The 23,574-nt window shown below is 44.2% G+C and overlaps 1 protein-coding gene across 1 annotated transcript in view; it reads right to left on the reverse strand.

Moving 5' to 3' along the window:
* Positions 1–23,574, reverse strand: part of mkln1 (muskelin 1, intracellular mediator containing kelch motifs) — a gene marked incomplete at its 5' end in the record, with an annotated part of 44,774 nt that overhangs the window by 20,236 nt on the left and 964 nt on the right. Inside the window, 7 exons of the mRNA XM_079494150.1 lie at positions 1,581–1,720; positions 2,728–2,842; positions 5,409–5,556; positions 14,594–14,723; positions 16,650–16,871; positions 21,033–21,245; positions 23,019–23,131. Of these exons, the coding sequence (XP_079350276.1) occupies positions 1,581–1,720; positions 2,728–2,842; positions 5,409–5,556; positions 14,594–14,723; positions 16,650–16,871; positions 21,033–21,245; positions 23,019–23,131 (1,081 nt within the window). The remainder of the gene's footprint in view (positions 1–1,580; positions 1,721–2,727; positions 2,843–5,408; positions 5,557–14,593; positions 14,724–16,649; positions 16,872–21,032; positions 21,246–23,018; positions 23,132–23,574) is intronic.

Raw genomic sequence — 23,574 nt, forward strand, 5'->3', positions numbered from 1 at the left:
AGGTATCGACAGTGGCGTAGGAGGTATTCACCTGTATTTCCTAATGAGGTATCGACAGTGGCGTAGGAGGTATTCACCTGTATTTCCTGATGAGGTATCGACAGTGGCGGAGGAGGTATTCACCTGTATTTCCTGATGAGGTATCGACAGTGGCGTAGGAGGTATACCTGTATTTCCTGATGAGGTATCGACAGTGGCGTAGGAGGTATTCACCTGTATTTCCTGATGAGGTATCGACAGTGGCATAGGAGGTATTCACCTGTATTTCCTGATGAGGTATCGACAGTGGCGGAGGAGGTATACTTGTATTTCCTGATGAGGTATCGACAGTGGCGGAGGAGGTATACCTGTATTTCCTGATGAGGTATCGACAGTGGCGTAGGAGGTATTCACCTGTATTTCCTGATGAGGTATCGACAGTGGCGTGGGAGGTATTCACCTGTATTTCCTGATGAGGTATCGACAGTGGCGTGGGAGGTATTCACCTGTATTTCCTGATGAGGTATCGACAGTGGCGTAGGAGGTATACCTGTATTTCCTGATGAGGTATCGACAGTGGCGTGGGAGGTATTCACCTGTATTTCCTGATGAGGTATCGACAGTGGCGTGGGAGGTATTCACCTGTATTTCCTGATGAGGTATCGACAGTGGCGTAGGAGGTATTCACCTGTATTTCCTGATGAGGTATCGACAGTGGCGTAGGAGGTATACCTGTATTTCCTGATGAGGTATCGACAGTGGCGTAGGAGGTATTCACCTGTATTTCCTGATGAGGTATCGACAGTGGCGTAGGAGGTATTCACCTGTATTTCCTGATGAGGTATCGACAGTGGCGTAGGAGGTATACCTGTATTTCCTGATGAGGTATCGACAGTGGCGTAGGAGGTATTCCTCACCTGTATTTCCTGATGAGGTATCGACAGTGGCGTAGGAGGTATACACCTGTATTTCCTGATGAGGTATCGACAGTGGCGTAGGAGGTATTCACCTGTATTTCCTGATGAGGTATCGACAGTGGCGGAGGAGGTATTCACCTGTATTTCCTGATGAGGTATCGACAGTGGCGTAGGAGGTATTCACCTGTATTTCCTGATGAGGTATCGACAGTGGCGTGGGAGGTATTCACCTGTATTTCCTGATGAGGTATCGACAGTGGCGTGGGAGGTATTCACCTGTATTTCCTGATGAGGTATCGACAGTGGCGTAGGAGGTATACCTGTATTTCCTGATGAGGTATCAACAGTGGCGTAGGAGGTATTCACCTGTATTTCCTGATGAGGTATCGACAGTGGCGTAGGAGGTATACCTGTATTTCCTGATGAGGTATCGACAGTGGCGGAGGAGGTATTCACCTGTATTTCCTGATGAGGTATCGACAGTGGCGTAGGAGGTATTCACCTGTATTTCCTGATGAGGTATCGACAGTGGCGTAGGAGGTATTCACCTGTATTTCCTGATGAGGTATCGACAGTGGCGTGGGAGGTATTCACCTGTATTTCCTGATGAGGTATCGACAGTGGCGTAGGAGGTATACCTGTATTTCCTGATGAGGTATCGACAGTGGCGGAGGAGGTATTCACCTGTATTTCCTGATGAGGTATCGACAGTGGCGTAGGAGGTATTCCTTGGAGGGCCGGCACAGTTTGAGGGACCAGAAGTCGTCCAGACGCATCTTGGGAGAGCACGACTTCCCCGGGTTGCCGCCAAACAGGTAGTGCACCTGGACACAGGAAGGACGTTGAATGAGTGCATTAAACAGGTAGTGCACCTGGACAGGCAGCGGTGGCCGAACGGTTTGCGGAGCGGTCTTGTTATCGGAAGGTCACCAGTTCGAATCCCCAGACCGGCACGTTAAAAATTACCACCGCTGAAGTGCCCTTGAGCAAGGCATTGAACCCCTACCATGAAATGTTCTATGAGCAGGGTCTGGCTGTAAACAAGCATCTCGAGCTTAGTCCATTCACCCTGGGTAAACAAAGAACTTTGCTTTGCTTTTACACAGGAAGGATGTTGAATGAGTGCATGCTAAGCTAATCTTGTCCGTCTTGTCTGTGTGTACTTTTACGTTTTAGATTTTTTTATTGTATAAAAACAGTGCTATTGAACACCCTACGTCTGTGTGTTGTTTCGGAAATATTGAACCACTGAGCGGAGTGGCAGGGGCGGTATTGCAGTCACTGTACCGCACTGTTGTGACGAAAAGAGAGTTGAGCCAGAAGGCAAAGCTCTCTGTCTACCGACCGATCATCGTTCCTACTCTCACCTATGGTCATGAAGTGTTCCTACTCTCACCTATGGTCATGAAGTGTGGGTCATGACCGAAAGAATAAGGTCGCGAAACTAAGCTACGATGACAAAAAACTAAGACTAAATATACCGACAATTTCGTCAACAAATAAAAACTAGACTAAAATGTTAGGAAGGGACTAGTGGACAAGAGATCCAGTATAAGTCATTTTACAATTAGTTGCATGCTGAAAATAGCAACGTGTCGCGCTACGACGCCATCAAGGCCCGCCAAAAATACATGTTGTTCAACTAAATCAACTGTAGATTTAGTCGACTAAAATCGTACAATATTTAGTCGACTAAAACTAGACTAAACACTAAAACATTCCAGGTGACTAAAATGTGACTAAAACCAAATGGAAAACTATTCAAGAGACTATGACTAAAACTAAAATCAAAATGTGCCGCCAAAAACCACCCTGTGTCTCTGTTGGTCACCTTGTGCATCTCGTCGTAGACCAGCTGGTGGGCGAAGCGTGGACACGGCTCCTCCTCCTGTAGAGCTTTGCTGGGGTTTTCCTTCACCGCTTGGTCGTTCTTATATACACAAGACCTGGGCAGAAACACACAACACAGTTCTTATATACACAAGGCCTGTAGCAGAAACACACAACACAGTTCTTATATACACAAGACCTGAGCAGAAACACACAACACAGTTCTTATATACACAAGACCTGAGCAGAAACACACAACACAGTTCTTATATACACAAGGCCTGTAGCAGAAACACACAACACAGTTCTTATATACACAAGGCCTGTAGCAGAAACACACAACACAGTTCTTATATACACAAGGCCTGTAGCAGAAACACACAACACAGTTCTTATATACACAAGACCTGAGCAGAAACACACAACACAGTTCTTATATACACAAGGCCTGAGCAGAAACACACAACACACTGTCGTTCTTATATACACAAGGCCTGTAGCAGAAACACACAACACAGTTCTTATATACACAAGACCTGGGCAGAAACACACAACACACTGTCGTTCTTATATATACAAGACCTGTAGCAGAAACACACAACACAGTTCTTATATACACAAGACCTGAGCAGAAACACACAACACACTGTCGTTCTTATATTCTTATATACACGACCTGAGCAGAAACACACAACACACTGTCGTTCTTATATACACAACCTGAGCAGAAACACACAACACAGTTCTTATATACACAAGGCCTGAGCAGAAACACACAACACACTGTCGTTCTTATATACACGACCTGAGCAGAAACACACAACACAGTTCTTATATACACAAGACCTGAGCAGAAACACACAACACACTGTCGTTCTTATATACACGACCTGAGCAGAAACACACAACACAGTTCTTATATACACAAGACCTGAGCAGAGACACACAACACACTGTCGTTCTTATATACACAAGACCTGAGCAGAAACACACAACACACTGTCGTTCTTATATTCTTATATACACGACCTGAGCAGAAACACACAACACACTGTCGTTCTTATAGAGCGTCGCAGTCCCGCCCCCTACCAGGGCCCAGGAAATGATTCCCCGTTCATTTTCCTCATAGAAATTTCAAAAAGTATTTATTTAAAGACCTTTTAAGCGTCGTACAAAGACAACTCGAGTCGTGAGAAATCATGACAATAAACAAAATTTTTCGGGCCGAACAAATGATTAGAAAGAAGAAAACGGCAGGTTATAACACTTTATGTGGTTTTTCTTCTTTATTTGGTCCAAAATATTGTGTTTGTTGTCATGATTTGTCACAACTCGAGATGGCTTTGTACGACGCTTATAACTTATAAGGTCTATAAAAAAAAATGTTTTGAAATGTCTATGGGAAAAATGCATTGGGAATTATTTCCTGGGCCTGGCGTCGTCATGAAAGGGGGCGGGACTGCGACGCTCTATATACACACGACCTGAGCAGAAACACACAACACAGTGACGCACTTTAGTGGCAATAGAAAAAGCCCTGGAGCGAACGCTGCACGACTCCCCCCCAATACAGAGCAGTGTTTATTTTGGCAGCACATTTTGATTTAGTTTTAGTCATAGTCTTTTGAATAATTAATAATATCTCAGTCATCTAAGATGGTATAGTGTTAGTCCAGTTCAGGGGTGGGCAACTTTGGACGATGGAGAGGGCCACTATATTTGCACACTCACTCCAGAGTGCCACATTGCATATTACTGTCGTATTGAGCTTGTAGATCTGCTATTTTTTTGCTATATTTTATTGAAATCCTCAATATATTTTTGCTATTTTTGAATTGGAATCCATGAAAAGTAAAAAAAAATATTTAATTTCAAATTCATTTAGTTATAGTTATGTAACTTTATGAAATCAATGATATACCAATGTTCGGATATTAATCCATTTTGGGCGGGAACCCCTTTTGGTGTTAGCATTATGTTGTGCTTTAGCTGTTGAAAAATAGCAGACCTACAAGCTCGAGCTTGTAGGTTTGTAGGTTTTTGAAAAATCATGAAAATGCGGCACAAATCTTTGAATATATATTCTTTCAGAGCAGAGTTTTTTTTATTTTGACGCCAGGCCTAAATGGGTTAAGTAATGGTGGGGGCCCCATGTGGCCCCCGGGCCGCCAGTTGCCCCTCTATGGTCTAGTTTTGGTCGACTAAATAAAATATTTTAGTCCACTCCTCCCACCCCCCCAAACCCCGGACTTATGTCAGTGGACACGCTGGAACAGAACAGCTACTGAGACCAATGTACTGGAACTAGAGGTGCTACAGACTGTTCTTTCACAATTACTGGTCCGTTACATCAGAGAGAGCGCGGAACACTGAGTTTCACTACTGTGGTGGTTTGTGCTAGCGCACGCACGCACGCACGCACGCACGCACGTACGCACGCACGCACAGACAGACACACACACTTTGTTGAAGGGCAGACGGATAATAATGAAGTTGTTTTCGGAAGGTCAGGAAATCCTTTGAAATATGATGCACTGTGGTGCCCGATCGTATCGAAAGGTCTCGACCAAACCGTTTTGTATTTGTATGCAACTTGTCAGCGCGAGTGTGTGTGTGAGGGACACGGAGAAGGAGACAGAGAGATACAAGAGAGACAGCGAGAGAAAGAGAGCACAACGTTACCAGTTGTTGCGGGCGATGTCGTAGATCCAGAAGGAGTTGCGGACGTTCTCTTCCCGCTTGTCCTTGTCCTTGCTGAGGCCCGACAGGACGTGGATCTCATTCAGCTCAGGGTCTATGGTGGCTCTCTGGGTGAAACCTGTCATTGGTACTGAGGGGCGGGGCACACACACGCACGCACACACACACACACACACACACACACACAAACACACACACACAAAACAACAGTAGCGCTTAGAGATGGAGGTCAAGTCAGAGATAACATCACATTCCTTGTCCGAGAAGACTAGCTATCCATTCCAAAGCTGCTTTGGGCCAGCAGCCAGAAATTACAGATATGGTAATATTCAGAAGCTAGCCTGACCACTAGGACAGATTAGCATAGTGAAACATACAGGAGGATCATCCCACATCTCAGTGTTAACACTCCCATCGCCCAGGAGGACGAAGTTCTTTGTCCTTTCTATTAGTAATGCCCAGTGGCGTGCACAGATTTTTCTTCTTATTTTGTACAGTTACAGTGTACAGTATGTGGACCATGGTAACATTGATCAATTCTTGATAAAAAGCTTCTAATATATTATTTAGGCCCCACAATCTATAAATCTCACACTATTAAGGCAACCGGCCGGTTCCACGCGCTGCACAAAGTGCCCTTTTTTTCCACTTCAGCACCTGCCCCTCTAAATGTCTGTGCACGCCACTGGTAACGCCCGACGCCCAGGACGAAGTATTGTCCAAAAGACGAAGTTTATTGATATGAGAACGGATCGCATGGCTCCACAGCCTGGGAGCGCCTGTTGGGCAATCCTCGGTGTTGTGCAAGAGTGAGACGTCATCGAAAAACTCCCTCCCCTGTTTAGCTGATGAAAACGAAAATCTTAAAACGTTCATAACTCGCGATCTAAATCATCCCGTATAATTACGAAAAAAGATCCTGTGTTAGACGGCGCTCCGTGGTCCAGTCGCTAGTCGTGATAGATTTATTCTTGCCTCCCGTTGTTGTCGATCGACTCTAGAGTGGTGTGGCTATTGTTAGCTGCTACACACACATCAACAACAACTTCTGGTCCGTCCGGAAAAGGGGTCCGTGTTTATAAATCGAATGGGCGCTATAATGTAATGGATTAAATAACTCCGGGCAATTAAAGTGTTAACACATAAGCACATTTTTCAAATATTTTTGGGGCATTTTCTACCTTTATTAACATTAGACTGTTAGGAAATGGGTAGAGAGATGGGGGGGGGGGGGGGGGGGGGTGTCACACAGCAAAGGTCGTCCGGGCTAACGATGCACCTTTTAATGGGGCCTTTAAATGAGACACTAAAAATCGTTAACCAATCGGGCAGATGGAAGTACGTGAGGCGATTGAAGCACAACGACTTGATAACACCAACCTCCAACTATTTGACCTTCAAATTCAACCTGAAGAGGTGGCTTAAAAACTAATCAAATCTTTAATCATGAGTAATTAAACTAATTATCAGCTCTCAGATCACTGGTGTCATTTCTCAATTCACTCTGCGGTTGTTTTGTCCCCTGTGCAATGTTGTACTGTACTGTACTGTATGTGTTTTTGTATGTATAGTTTTACTACCATTTTTAAGAGCCTGCTCAGGGACTCAGATATAAATGAGCTTATAGCTAACTCTGGCCCATTTACATGGATGTGAAAACTGACATGTTGATTAAAGGAGAATTCCATGCTAGAAGGCTTTCTTACCTTTCTTTGTAGTCGTTATGTCCCCACCAAAGAGGTCCAGGTGTTATTTTGTGCAAAAACTCCTTATTAGTTATTTCCACTACCATAAGCCCTCAATGAATTGCATTGAATGGAATGGGAATTGAATGGGGCTATGGGGTGTTGTGCTAATTCGCTTATTTCCATCAAAATAAGTAGTAAAGTGTGCCGCTTGGGATATTATTTACATTATGAAGAGAGGATATATACAAAAAAATAATTTTGAGCGATGGAAATAAGCGAATTAGCACAACACCCCATAGCCCCATTCAATCCCCATTCAATTTAATGCAATTAATTTAGCTTATGGTAGGGGAAATAGCCAATAAGGAGCTTTTGCACAAAATAACGCCTGGACCTCTTTAGTGGGGACGTAACAACTACAAAGAAAGGTAAGAAAGCCTTTTAGTGTGGAATTCTTAAGTTTGGGCGGGAACCCCTTTTGGTGTTAGCGTTATGCTTTAGCTATTGAAAAATAGCAGATCTACAAGCTTGTAGGTCTGCTATTTTTGAAAAATCGAAGAACGACTGACATAGAAAGATAACTTTTTCAGAAAACTGTCAGAATCTGATCTCAGGTCAAAATGGGTTACTGAGCATTATCCCCGTCAAAAAAATAAATAAAAAATAGAATAAAACAGGGCAACATGCCGCCGCCATGGCAACTCAAGAGGAGCTGGCGAAAAGAGTACCGTCAGGAAGGACCGCGATGCAAATTTCCAACCGGTGTGATCATCCTCAGCGCCCTGCGGTCCACAGCGCCCTGCGGTCCACAGCGCCCTGCGGTCCACAGCGCCCTGCGGTCCACAACGCCCTGCGGTCCACAGCGCCCTGCGGTCCACAGCGCCCTGCGGTCCACAACGCCCTGCGGTCCACATCGCCCTGCGGTCCACAACGCCCTGCGGTCCACATCGCCCTGCGGTCCACATCGCCCTGCGGTCCACATCGCCCTGCGGTCCACATCGCCCTGCGGTCCACATCGCCCTGCGGTCCACATCGCCCTGCGGTCCACAGCGGTTCACCAGATAAACGTCAACACGTGCTGGACTTCCTCATGCAGAGCAGAGGGTAGAGTAGGAGAGTAGCGACACGCTTTGATCTCGCCACAAAGCGGCTATAGTTCCAAACATAGGAACTATCCCATTGAGACAAAGCGGGTCCCTATGGGCTATAGTTCCAAACATTGGAACTATCCCATTGAGACAAAGCGGGTGCCTATGGGCTATAGTTCCAAACATTGGAACTATCCCATTGAGACAAAGCGGGTGCCTATGGGCTATAGTTCCAAACATTGGAACTATCCCATTGAGACAAAGCGGGTGCCTATGGGCTATAGTTCCAAACATTGGAACTATCCCATTGAGACAAAGCGGGTGCCTATGGGCTATAGTTCCAAACATTGGAACTATCCCATTGAGACAAAGCGGGTGCCTATGGGCTATAGTTCCAAACATTGGAACTATCCCATTGAGACAAAGCGGGTGCCTATGGGCTATAGTTCCAAACATTGGAACTATCCCATTGAGACAAAGCGGGTGCCTATGGGCTATAGTTCCAAACATTGGAACTATCCCATTGAGACAAAGCGGGTGCCTATGGGCTATAGTTCCAAACATTGTTCCTATGGCTGGAACTATCCCATTGAGACAAAGCGGGTGCCTATGGGCTATAGTTCCAAACATTGCTCCTATGGCTGGAACTATCCCATTGAGATAGAATGAGCACTTCCGCATTCCTTTGTAAGAATGGGAGTCAACGCTTAGTGTCGCCACTCTCTTCCTATATTACTCTGATGCAGAGTAAATACATGGCGAGGGAACGGAGAAGATACGGAGGTGGCTTTACAAACTCTGCTGGCCCACATCGTGGTAATGTTTACTCTGGACAGTGAGACGCTGTCGCCGACGGACGGGAGAGAAACAAGGCAACCTCAAGCACAACTGATCCAAACACCGCTCAGTCAGTCAGCCTTCGTAGGTTTTAAAACATACATCTACTTTTCAAATCACCATAAAGACGTCCATAAAGACGTTCCTCTAGTGAGCTTGACAGAGCCAGGCTGTTGCTCTATTATTCATCCTAGTTACATTCCAATGCTGACATATTAACTTATTACTAATCTAAAAAGTTACGTATTATGGATGTTTGTCTGCAGTCCTAAAGTCACAACTGCTGCAACAACTGAACATTTGTTCAAAGATTGTTGGACAACAACTTCAGAAACTTTATACATCCACATATGATAACAGCATCCTAAGGTTAGCAAGGAATATCACCTCTAATACTAAGCATGTGTTGTATGGAGAATATAGGTTGCTACCTTCAGGAAGGAGATATGGTGTACCAGCATACAATAAGGTCAGACTAAAGAGGTCCTTTGTCCACCAGTCGACCTTGAGGCTTAATCAGGAGTTCAGTGTGAACTGACAATAAAGTACTATATCATATCATATCATTTATTAGGACGCAGATATGAGAAAGGCAGACAACTGCCTTCTTCAGGGTATGTGAGGGTAACGCGTTACTAATACCAAGCCTGCTAAGTCAAGTAAGTCAAGTCACTAACTAGCCCTGTGTGTGGCACAACATATCATGCCGTACTGATATTTAAGGGAAGATAAACATTTGCCAAGCTGCACTGGCTTCAATGTTTCTTTCAATTTCATTTGAAGGGAACGAGATGAGAGCAGACACACACACACAGTGCCCCTGTGCCCCCGTACAGAGGAAGAGCTCATTAGGCAGGAGTTATGAAATGGAAATGAGCAGCGTGGGGAGACCGGAGAGGTTGTTGTTGCTGCTACGTACGTCGTCTGGCCCCGACCGCTGCACCCATAAACATTACAGAACTATTACGAGACAGAGGGAGGGAGACAGAGACAGAGAAAGAGCAGTGTTCAGGCTTGCAGCTTTCCTTCTTGCCAAAATACATTTTGTTCTCTCTCTCTCTCTCTCCCGTTTCATTCTTGCTCGTCCCTTCAGATCATTTCGGTTCCCCTCTCGCAGTCGGCCCGTCGCCCCAGCCCTGCCCTCCCCCTCGCCTGGACCCCCCGAATCCCGCCCTGCTGTTAGGGAGGATACAGAGAGGCACGAGGCCTATGGATGCTGGACGTCTATTTATATTGTGCTGTGGGGGCGAAATTTGCCCGGGGGGGTGGGCAGGGATCACACTCAATCTGTCTAGGCTGAGGACGGGAACAGATGCTATCGCTTTCTAGAATCATCCACATCATCTACACACACACGGAACCCTGCAGTGGCCATTTAGAGTCCTCAGTGTGGTGGCAGACATGTTGGAGATAGTCGGCGGGTGGTTGTTAACACATTCTGGGCGGGAACCCCTTTAGGTGTTTGAAACATTATGTTATGCTTTAGCTGTTGAAAAATAGCAGATCTACAAGCTCATAGCGCGGCAATCTTTGAATATATATTTCAGAGCGAACATTTTTAACTCAAATATTGGCTTCTGGGGGGGTCCCTGGAACAACATATTTTGAGATGGGGGTCCGTGGCCCAATAGAGATAATTCTGGGGGTCCTTGACATGAAAAAGGTTGAGCACGACTGACATAGAAAACAATTAGGATTTAGAAGCCTTTTTTTTAATCGACCTCAGTCCAAAATGGGTTAATTGGAGGGGGGGGGGGGGGGTGTCCAATGGAGTCACAGTCTTGACGGGAAAGGACACACATTTACCCATGAGACTATGATGCAGCCGCTACACAAACGCGCACGCGCACACGCACACGCACACGCAGACACACACACACACACGCGCGTGCACGCGTGTGACCGCTGATGAGTCAGCTGATGGCCTTTAAATGGAGTGCATTGTTATTATTTGCGGAGCTTAATGTGCTCGGCCAACAACACGTGCTCCTCGCTTCTCTGTTTGACAGGAGAGAGGATGCGGAAGAGAAAAGGTCTTAACTGTAAAGAGTGGTCTTAACTGTAAAGAGTGGTCTTAACTGTAAAGAGTGGTCTTAACTGTAAACGGGCCTGCAAGGAAATATAAATGTGCAGGCTTGTGTTAACCAATTTAGTTCTGACGTCTTCTAAATCCTGACAGTTTTATTAAAAACCCATGTTTCTATATCAGTTGTTCTCAAACATATTCATGTCAAGGAACCCCAAATATATATGACATTGGCCGCCGACCCCCATCTGAAAATGTGTTGTTCCAGGGACCCTCTCATAGCAAAGATTTGAGTTAAAAACTCGCTCTGAAAGAACATATATTCAAAGATTTCAGGCACATTTTCACGATTTAAAGAAAATAGCAGACCTACAACAAGCTTGTAGATCTGCTATTTTTCAATAGCTAAAGCATAACATAATGCTTAAAACACCAAAAGGGGTTCCCGTATAGAATGTGTTAAAATAATAACGGCATTGGTCATTTCAGGTCCTCAGGTTCTGTGCAGGTAACGGGTCTCATATTCATCATCACAGGCGGTTCTGTTCGGGCTGTGGTTTCCGACAACCATCGGTGCTTTTCGGAGCTCGGCGGAGCAGAACTCTAATAATAGCAGCGGGGTCCATTCGGAGGTCGGCTACCCATTATCTCCGGTCCTATTTCCGTGCGGGTTGGTCAAATTGGACCAAATCGGTGAAGAAGAAGAGCCGTCCATTGTTTGTATACTAATTACATGTGTGATTGAAGATCCCACGGTGACAGAAAGTCCTGTTTATTTTTGGTTGCCTAGCAACATACACAAAAGCAACCAAGAGGACAATTGGCCTATCTCGCCTCGCCTGACGTTTTGTGCCAAGTGGCGAGCACTGCAGTGCACATCACGTCCTATCTCTGTGCGACCAGCTTTACAATACTCAAGAATCTCAGTGATAGCGAGTTCCTGCTTGGAACACTGTTAGTGTGGTACGAGGTGTACTTCCGTAGGATTTCTTTGCCAAAATTGATTTTTGCTGTTATAGGGACCAAACTGATGGGGGAGGATCGAGACCGAGATCGAGATACAGTACTTGTGTACTATGTCCACCATTGCAAGCTTGAATAATTTGACCAGTCTGATACTTATCATCGGTCACTTGAAATACCTATTACAGTCACTTGAAATACCTATTACAGTCACATGAAATACCTATTACAGTCACAGTAAATACCTATTACAGTCACAGTAAATACCTATTACAGTCACAGTAAATACCTATTACAGTCACAGTAAGGGTGCACTCACACGGTTAATGCAATTCTCTGTGCTCGTTGGATCAATGCTGTGTTGTGTCATGGCCGCCCAATGCATTTCCAATGGAGGTCACATGGTTTGACACAACATTGTGTTGTGTGAGGGGGAGGGGCGCAGTCGAAACACAGCTGAAAGCCATACAACAGACCCCTCCCCCTATGTTGTGTCAAACCATGTGACCTCCATTAGAAATGCATTGGGCGGCCATGACACAACACAGCATTAATCCAACGAGCACAGAGAATTGCATTAACCGTGTGAGTGCACCCTAAGGGTTCGGATACATTGAGACTCGTATGAATGCTCAGACATAGGATCACACTTTTTGATTGCCTGCAAATGTAGTCTTTCTTCCTGCAGATGAAACATGGAGTCTGCTCCACATCATCAGTGTGATCATGTGATGCCCAATTTACTTTCATGAGTCATCTCCTGAACCCTGCTAGTTCCCTCTGTCTTAGGTCACATTCTCACCTAATACTTCGGTAGACTCGATGCGAATGGGCGGAGAAATTGGGGTTCTTGCATATTTCATTTGCTGCGGTTTGCCTTCACACTGTCATCCGCAGCATTTGGAAACGCAGCAGGGGGGACCTTTATCAATGTGTTCCATTCATAAACTAGCCTACACAGTGAAATCTATGGTGATAAAATTATACTCATAACGTGCATGTGTCGTTTATGTGTTTCCTTAAACAATTGATTAATGTACTCGTCCTCATTTCGATCAGGGCTCCAGTCTCCTCATTCGACCATGTCTAATTCGACCACAGTTGGAGACCTCCGTCTCCAACTGTGTTCAGCTCCTCACCCGCCACATTGTTTGCTTAATTTCCTTTATTTACTGCGGATTGCATTCCCACCTGCACCGAATCGTAATCAAGTGCGATTGGAAGCGAAGCGAAAACCCCGTTTTTGCTCGGAGTAGAATGCGGTATTTTGATTAGGATTCGAATAAAGATTCACACCTGCCAAACGAAGTGCACTTTCTGACAATGCGCAGCAGGATTCGTTTCAAACGCAGCAAAGCTTTCTGGTGTGAATGTCACCTTAGTGAAGGTGTGAGAGAGCAGACTCATCTCCTGAACCCTGCTAGTTCCCTCTGTCTCAGTGAAGGTGTAAGAGCAGACATCTCAATTGGAAATGGTTCAAGCTAACCTGCCGAGAGCAGATGTCGACAGAAAGAAAGAAACACCATTGCTTTCTCAAGAAGTGTGATCTTCTGAGGTGGGAATTAATGTTCACAGGTTTCTCAATTAATGTGAACAATGTATGTGACTGACAGACAGGCTCCTGAACAATGTATGTGACTGACAGACAGGCTCCTGAACAATGTATGTGACTGACAGACAGGCTCCTGAACAATGTATGTGACTGACAGACAGGCTCCTGAACAATGTATGTGACTGACAGACAGGCTCCTGAGGTGACTTTATCAATGTATGTGACTGACAGACAGGCTCCTGAGGTGACTTTATCTAATGTATGTGACTGACAGACAGGCTCCTGAGGTGACTTTATCTGTATGTGACTGACAGACAGGCTCCTGAGGTGACTTTATCTAATGTATGTGACTGACAGACAGGCTCCTGAGGTGACTTTATCTAATGTATGTGACTGACAGACAGGCTCCTGAGGTGACTTTATCTAATGTATGTGACTGACAGACAGGCTCCTGAGGTGACTTTATCTTGGACACAATATAGTCTTCAATAGTGGTTTTCAACCCTTATCATATCAAGGTCCATTATTTATTCAGCATTTGAGCCACGGAACCACCGTTTGATGACATGTAGCCTCTCAGACCCATTTGAGCCACGGACCACCATTTTGATGAGATTTAGCCCCTCGGACCCAAAACTAAAGAATGGATAAGATAAGATTGTGTCCAAAATGCCATGCTGTATTGATGTGGACATCAGACGTTGGCAAACGTTGATCGAAATAACAATTCTTCTAATCTACATGCTCCAATTGTGTTCTCGTAAAATGCGTTCGTTCGTTAAAATGTTCACTCTGTAATAATATATATTCAAAGATTTGAGGCACATTTTCACGATTTTTCAAAAATAGCAGACCTACAAGCTCGTAGCGCGCCACTCGGTGGCGCGCTATGAGCTTGTAGATCTGCTATTTTTCAAACAGCTAAAGCATAACATAATGCTTTAAAACACCAAAAGGGGTTCCCGCCCCAAAATGGGTTAAGCTCAACAGGTACTGAATGTCACGGATCTTACCCATGCCCGAGTCCTTCTTGGTCCCGTCGGAGATGATCTCCACGTGGTCGCCGTCCACGTCATAGCTGAAGAAATCGTTCAGGTACGTCTTTGACCTCTGACCCCCAAACACGTAGAGACAGCGGTTCCTCTGTAGAGAGAGAGAGGGCGAGGAGGACGCGGGGCGCAGACGGGGGTGTGAGAACAAACCGAGGGTGAAAGAGAGCAGAGTTAGTACCGCGGCGTTCAACGCCAACACTCTAAATAGCTGGCATTTTCCCCACTGTCAGTTCCCATTTTCATTTTGCTCCTTGTTGAAAGTGGAGGAAATGTGGTGTCCATTTCATGCAGTTCATTCATGGCTAAGATGCAGAACTAAAAAGGAGTGTCCTCTGCGTACTACATTGCATTGGTACGATTTTTTTCCCTCTGATTATGCACCGCACGTGCATAGCCCAAGACGTCTGTGGACGTCTTTTTTTTTATTATTGTCTCCACCAGGCCGAAGGCATGGGGAGAGAGTATGTTTTGCACTCCGTCCGTGTGTGTGTGTGTCCGTCCGTGTGTGTGTGTGTGTCCTTCCGTCCGTCCGTTACCAGCTAATCTCTGGCACCGTTAACCCGGTCGATGCCAAACTTTGCACACACACTCCCTGGATGCCAACGATGAACCTCTGCCCCACATTTTCCAGAACGGCCTGTTATAGCGCCACCATGAGGCAGCTTTTCACATGTTTTACCTAAAACTGCACCGATCTGCGTGAAACGTTGCATGCACACTCCCTAGAGGCCAAGGACAAACCTTTGACCTGCATTTTCCGCATCTGCCTTTTATAGCGCCACCAGGAGGCCGACTTTTGTAAAACACATTTTTTGATATTACTCCTCCAGATTCTGTCCAAAAATCTCACAAATCGTTACAGAGTATCTCTATGGTCATGTGCTCAAGTCGGATCTGTCCCATATTTCATATTCTATCCTAATTGCCTATAATTGGCTTTCACAGTTTGCAAGATTGCCCCGTTTTGAACAAAAGCCTCAAATCATGAACGCAGCATGCAATTTACGTGAAATCTTTCACACATTTTCCTACTAGGCTGAGGAATATATCCCACCCTTTTCACATTGGCCTGTTATAGCGCCACCAACAGGTTGATTTTTGCAAAACACATTTTTGGAACAAAATGCCTCAAATCATCCAATTGCCATCAAAGGCAAACATGTTTATATTACTCCTAAACATGTTGCCAAACATCTCACACAGTCCTATCCTCCTGGTGGAGACCTGTGCCCAGAAGGGCACTTTTTCTAGTTATTATAATTTTTTTATTAAAAAAAAATCAAAAAATCAAAACAATGATTTTTTCTTTTTTTTTAATACGTGGTGCCAAAGTTTGTGTTTTCGCCATTGAGAATGCATTTGACGTTTAAATTAAATAACTCAGAAACTATAAAACATTTCAAAGTAAAAAGTTCCAGCATGTGTCTCCACAGTCAGCTGAATTATAAAAAATGTGAATGGATTTTCTAGGTGAAAGTGATTTTTGGGCAGTTTTGCGTGGGCTCTCAATGTGTTAAGATCAATCTACCAACCCATTTTTTTAACTGCGCTGCGACGCGTTGTGGGCTTGTAGATCGTCTATTTTCAGCATGCAACTAATTGTAAAACTACTTATAGTGGATCTATTGTCCATAGTGCCTTCCTAAGATTTTAGTCTAGTTTATATTTGTTGACGAAATTGTCAGTATATTTAGTCTTAGTTTTAGTCATCATAGCTACATAGTTTTCATGTACGTAGTTTCCATTTAGTTTTTGTCAGTGGAAAGTTTTAGTCAACGAAAACACTATTTTGGGCGGGAACCCCTTTTGGTGTTATTATTATGTTATAATTTAGCTATTGAAAAATAGCAGACCTACAAGCTCGTAGCGCGCCACCGAGTGGCGCGCTACGAGCTTGTAGGTCTGCTATTTTTGAAAAATTGTGAAAATATTTATTTCAGAAAACTGGAGGATTTAGAAGAATTCTTTAAAAAATTTGAGGTCAGGCCAAAATGGGTTAAGGAGGAGGATGACTCACGGTGTGAAAGAGCATGCAGTGTCCGATGCGGGACTGGATGTCCTCCGGGCCGGCGTTACACGAGTCCTCCCGTAGCAGGCTCCACGTGCCGGCCTGGCACTGGTAGGCGTACAGGCCGCTGAACTGAGGCTCCGACGTCCGGCTGTCCTCCACGCTGCCGTTGCACGTCAGGATACGACCTCCGAACGTATAGATCATGTGCTTCTCCGAGTCCATACACATCTGATGGGGGGGGAAGTGGGGGGAAGGAAAAGAGAGGTTACAAAGAGGCCAGCGGGTTTGAGACTCTGGATCGCACTCTGTTGGATTTGGAACGATGGATTACGGTTTCAAATATTAAAAACATGTCTGTCTAAATTCTAGTTTCTGAAGGTCTGGTGTGCATATCACACAATCTTTTTTAGCTTTTTCCCCACGTCTATCCGGCTCCTCAACACTGCTGGTGTCCCCCCCTGACCCCCCTTCTATCCTCCCTCCATCCTCCCTGACCCCCCTTCTATCCTCCCTCCATCCCCCCCTGACCCCCCTTCTATCCTCCCTCCATCCCCACTCAAGAGTGGAATGGACTGACTTGTGCTCTGAACTGACCTGAACACTTGAACTCTAATGTTGTAACTGCACTCTGCTGTCCACCAAACCAAATTCCTAACATGTTTACATGTCATGGCTATAAAGTCTTCCGATTCTGATCTAGGGGTTTTCTGACTGGAACCCATTCCATTTGCCAAAAGAAGCCCAGAGATCTGTTGGCCTTCTATTCAATGCAACCCTGTCTATGCCTGTTCTGTGTGAAGGAGCCAGGATGGAGAACCCTGTCTATGCCTGTTCTGTGTGAAGGAGCCAGGATGGAGACATTTTTTACTTTATTTTGGTTTGCTGGCCTCAGTGGAAGTATTAGTTCAGAAGGTCTTGCTGTCATTACATGTATACTGCATTTAGTAGTCTGTACTTAGTCTGCCTAAATGGACCATTGGATCATTGTGGGACTCCACCCATTGAGCTGCAGCCACATTCATACCACCTTTCAATGTGTGTTGGCTGAAACATATTGGCTCTTCAATGCACTGAAACATATTGGTTCTTCAATGCACTGAAACATATTGGTTCTCCAATGCACTGAAACATATTGGTTCTTCAATGCACTGAAACATATTGGTTCTTCAATGCACTGAAACATATTGGCTCTTCAATGCACTGAAACATATTGGTTCTTCAATGCACTGAAACATATTGGTTCTCCAATGCACTGAAACATATTGGTTCTTCAATGCACTGAAACATATTGGTTCTTCAATGCACTGAAACATATTGGTTCTTCAATGCACTGAAACATATTGGTTCTTCAATGCACTGAAACATATTGGTTCTTCAATGCACTGCAACATATTGGTTCTTCAATGCACTGAAACATATTGGTTCTTCAATGCACTGAAACATATTGGTTCTTCAATGCACTGAAACATATTGGTTCTTCAATGCACTGAAACATATTGGTTCTTCAATGCACTGAAACATATTGGTTCTTCAATGCACTGAAACATATTGGTTCTTCAATGCACTGAAACATATTGGTTCTTCAATGCACTGAAACATATTGGTTCTTCAATGCACTGAAACATATTGGTTCTTCAATGCACTGAAACATATTGGTTCTTCAATGCACTGAAACATATTGGTTCTTCAATGCACTGAAACATATTGGTTCTTCCATGCACTGAAACATATTGGTTCTTCCATGCACTGAAACATATTGGTTCTTCAATGCACTGAAACATATTGGTTCTTCAATGCACTGAAACATATTGGTTCTTCAATGCACTGAAACATATTGGTTCTTCAATGCACTGAAACATATTGGTTCTTCAATGCACTGAAACATATTGGTTCTTCAATGCACTGAAACATATTGGTTTTTCAATGCACTGAAACATATTGGTTCTTCAATGCACTGAAACATATTGGTTCTTCAATGCACTGAAACATATTGGTTCTTCAATGCACTGAAACATATTGGTTCTTCAATGCACTGAAACATATTGGTTCTTCAATGCACTGTCTGAAACATATTGGTTCTTCAATGCACCGACACATATTGGTTCTTCAATGCACTGAAACATATTGGTTCTTCAATGCACTGAAACATATTGGTTCTTCAATGCACTGAAACATATTGGTTCTTCAATGCACTGAAACATATTGGTTCTTCAATGCACTGAAACATATTGGTTCTTCAATGCACTGAAACATATTGGTTCTTCAATGCACTGAAACATAAGGTTCTTCAATACACTGAAACATATTGGTTCTTCAATGCACTGAAACATAAGGTTCTTCAATGCACTCGCCAAGTAATACAACTTGGCCTTTAACCCATTTTAGGCGGGAACCCCTTTTGGTGTTTCAAGCATTATGTTATGCTTTAGCTATTGAAAAATAGCAGATCTACAAGCTCATAGCGCGGCACCGAGTGCCACGCTACGAGCTTGTAGGTCTGCTATTTTTGAAAAATCGTGAAAATGTGGCTCAAATCTTTGAATGTTTATTCTTTTTTAACTCAAACCTTTGCTTCTGAGAGGTTCCTGGAACAACATATTTTCAGATGGGGGGGTCGGTGGCCAATTACATATCATTTTTGGGGGTCCTTGACATGAAATATTGAGCACCACTGATACAGAAACATGAGGTATTTCAGAAAACTGTCAGGATTTAGAAGACTTTTTTTTTCTTTTTTTTCTCGACGTCAGGCCTAAACGGGTTAACATCAGAAGAGGTTTCTTGGAATCCATCTGAACTTTACTAAATGCCTCAGAGATGCCCAGACGTCTCTTGGCTTCTCTTCGATGCAATCATTCCTGTCTATGCCTGTTCTGACTGCAGGAGCCAGAAACGTGTGCAATTGGTTCTGAAATTCACCGGGCCAATTTTCAACATCTCAGCGGGCAACATCGGTTTCCAGACTAATGTGATCTCTGAACACCTGCTAGCACCCTGCCGAAGAGGCAGATGGTGTGAAGGAAGGACTCAAATGGAATCAAGCCCAATAGAGCGTCACAGTCCCGCCCCCTACCATGGACCAGGAAATGAATCCCAATGCATTTTTCCCATAGACATTTCAAAAAGTATTTATTTAAAGACGGTTACGCCGCGGACAAAGCCAACTCGAGTCGTGACAACGTGTTGTCAAACAATATTTTGGACCAAACAAATAATTACAAAGAAGAAAAACAACAAAAAAAGTGTTGTAACCTGCCGTTTTTTTCTTCTTTCTAATTATTTGTTCGGCCCAAAAAATTTTGTTTGTTGTCATGATTTGTCACGACTCGAGTTGGCTTCGTCCGCGGCGTAAACGTCTTTAAATAAATACTTTCTGAAATGTCTATGAGGAAAATGAACGGAGAATCATTTCCTGGTCCATGGTAAGGGGCGGGACTGCGACGCTCTATAGGCTTTCTTGGTTTTAAATCCTCTCAGTAGACCTTGTATTGAACTGTACTTTTCCTGCGCTTTTTTTCTGCAAAATGTTAATAAAGTATTCAATCAATCACGTATTGTACATACTTACCATCCGCAGCCAAATCTTACCTGCGATCATTCATCAAGGCTGTTAACCCATTTTGACCTGAGATCAGATTCTAAAAATGTCTTCTACATCCTGACAGTTTTCTGAAAAACCCATGTTTCTATGTCAGTCGTTCTTCGATTTTTCAAAAATAGCAGACCTGCTATTTGCAAGATTGCAGATCTGCTATTTTTCAATAGCTAAAGCGTAACATAATGCTAACACCAAAAGGGGTTCCCGCCCAAAATGGGTTAACACAACCCTGGCTAAGGACTCCTTTAACGTCTTTTTAATGATATCCCGCTCCGCCAACGACACCTTTAACGTGTTAATTAGCGCTCTATTTAATGATAAAACTATAAAAGCTTACCGCTAATCAAATCTCCCCCTCGAGTGGCAGCTCCGAGTTCCATTGCTTCCCCTTCAGCCTCAATGCATTGGAAAAAGAGCAAGGTGGTGGATGAGGCCTTTCTAGGCCTTTTCTAGAGTTTTCCATTTCAATTCGCTCTGGATAAATACAGCGACTGTGTTTAGTGGCTCCATAGCTCTTCCCCGTGACGGCGCATCTAAAATATGAACACTTCTAAATACTCTTAGCGAGTGATTAATCCGATCGACGCGACCACCTTCGCCATTGTTGTTTTGGGTTACGGAGGAGGCCGTCTTCTTCTACAGCCAAATAGAATGGTGGTAAACGGTGGCGGTTGCTGAACTATCGGCGCCCCCTGCTGGCGAATGGGGTTGAGTTTTAATGATCCAAATCTCCACATCACCTACGATAGATGAAAATAAAGAGGACACAGAGATGGAGGAGGCAGACTGACCTGGTGGTCGAACACCAACTTGGGCCCGCCGTCGGCGGACGTGTCCTCGCTGAGCAGCGTCCATGTGTTTGCGTCGATGTCGTATCGGTAGAAGTCGCTCTTCAGGGACTTGCTGTTCCTGACGCTGGAGTCCAGGTACCGGCCCAGCGTGTAGATCTGTCGCCGCTGGGAGTCGATGCACATCTTGTGGCAGGAGCGTGCACTCGGTCCGCTCTGCACAACAAAGGCCAAGAGAGATGACTGTTAACCCATTTTGACCTGAGATCAGATTCTAAAAATGTCTTCTACATCCTGACAGTTTTCTGAAAAAGCTATGTTTCTATGTCAGTCGTTCTTCGATTTAAAAAAAATAGCAGACCTACAAGCTCGTAGCGCGCCACTCGGTGGCGCGCTATGAGCTTGTAGATCTGCTATTTTTCACCACCAAAAGGGGTTCCCGCCCAAAATGGGTTAACCCATTTAGGCCTGTCTTCAAAATCCAGACAGTTTTCTGAAAAACCTTATGTTTCTGTATCAGTGGTGCTCAATATTTCATGTCAAGGACCCCAAAAATTATATGTAATATGCCTCCACCCCCCATCTGAAAATATGTTGTTCCAGGGACCTCCCCAGAAGCAAAGATTTGAGTTAAAATGTTCACTCTGTAATAATATATATTCAAAGATTTGAGGCACATTTTCACGATTTTTCAAAAATAGCAGACCTACAAGTTCATAGTGCGGCACTCGGTGCCGCGCTATGAGCTTGTAGGTCTGCTATTTTTCAATAGCTTAAGTATAACATAATGCTTAAAACACCAAAAGGGGTTCCCGCCCAGAATGGGTTAACTAATAAAACATGTTTGGAATTATCTTAATGCAATAAAAAGGCATCTGGCGCTAGGGTTGGATGTTACTGGAAATTCCTCAGCAAATAAAAGCTACAATTACAATTAAAGCATTTTAGCAGAAGCTCTGATCCAGAGTGACTTCGGAATATCAGAATAAAATGGCATGAACCCTAGGTCTAGGTTCGCTAAAGAAGGAAAGGTCAAGCCAAAATAATAATGAAAAAAATAGAAATCAGCGATCCGGTTTGATATCAATAATAAAGCTTATCTGATGGATCAATCCGCCAGGAGCGGAAGGTAATTACATTCCTTATGGCGGAGCGTTCCGCCATAAGCAGTAAGTCTGTTAAGTATTGATGCCAATACTTTTGTAGTTTACTCAAGTCAATTTTGAGTTCCGTACTTTGACTTGACTTTGACTGAGTTGAGTTTTTCTACATTGTGGTATTGATACCTTGGGGTAGTTGTTGCTATGTGTACAGTATATAACAACATACATTTGTCATTTTTGATTTTTGGCTTTACAGAAAACTTTTTTTTAGAATCGGCCATAGTCCAAAATGAGTTAAGTAAAAGATTTAGGGCTCCATTTGCGTGACCGCTAAACCCCTTATCCCTAAACTTCTTTGCCTTTTTACTATTTTGCTAAACATTTTTGAATAGTTAAAATGGCCAGTCTACAAGCTCACAACGTGTCAATGTAGATTGGCTAGTTGAACTATTCAAAAATGTTTTTCAAAATAGTAAAAAAGGCAAAGAAGTTTAGGGGTAAAGGGGTTAGCGGTGACGAAAATGGAGCCCATGGTAAATGGTAAATAAATGGTAAATGGTGCATTTATATAACGCCTAACGCCTTTATCCAAGGCGCTTTACAGAGATTGTGCATTACATTCACCCATTCACACACACATTCATACACCGATGGCAGCGGAAACCATGCAAGGCACCAACTAGCACATCGGGAGCAATTAGGGGTTCAGTGTCTTGCTCAAGGACACTTCGACAGTACCTCTGTGGGAGCCCGGGTTCGAACTGGCAACCTTACGGTTACCAACCAGGCACTCTACCCCTGAGCCACCGCCGCCGCCCTACTATTTACACCACATGCAAATCACCACTATAATCTGCACTGCCCCGACTTTCTTCTCGTTCCTCACCTCTTTCTCTGTATCTCGAGAGATGCAGGCCCACTGGTTCTCCTGCACGCTGTAGGCCCAGAAGTCCGCCAGGTCCTGTGTGCCGTCCCAGCCCCCAAACAGGTACACGGTCTCTGTAGGAGGACAACACAGACAGACAGACGACCACCCGGTCAAACGAGTGCACAGCATTCACGCGTCGGCAACACATCAAAGTTGTCGTTTGTCACGCATGCCGATACCTCGATGTGTGTGGGAACTGCAACAGGTGCCACTTGATCCAAGAAAACCCAGACCCTCTACTCTACTCGGTAAACAAACACTCGTTGAGCCCTCTTGACATTCAAAAAGAATGGGACTGTGCCACTTGCGCTGTAGTCCTCATATTAACCCATTTTGACCTGAGCTCGATTCTACAAATGTCTTTTCTGAAAACCCTGCTTCTATGTCAGTGGTTCTCAACTTTTTGACGCCCAGAATTATCTGTATTTGGCCGCCGACCCCCATCTGAAAATATGTTGTTCCAGGGACCCCCCAGAAGCAAAGATTTGAGTTGAAAACGATCGCTCTGAAAGAA

This window comes from Electrona antarctica (assembly GCF_951216825.1).
Source record: "Electrona antarctica genome assembly, chromosome: 23".
NCBI lineage: Eukaryota > Metazoa > Chordata > Actinopteri > Myctophiformes > Myctophidae > Electrona > Electrona antarctica.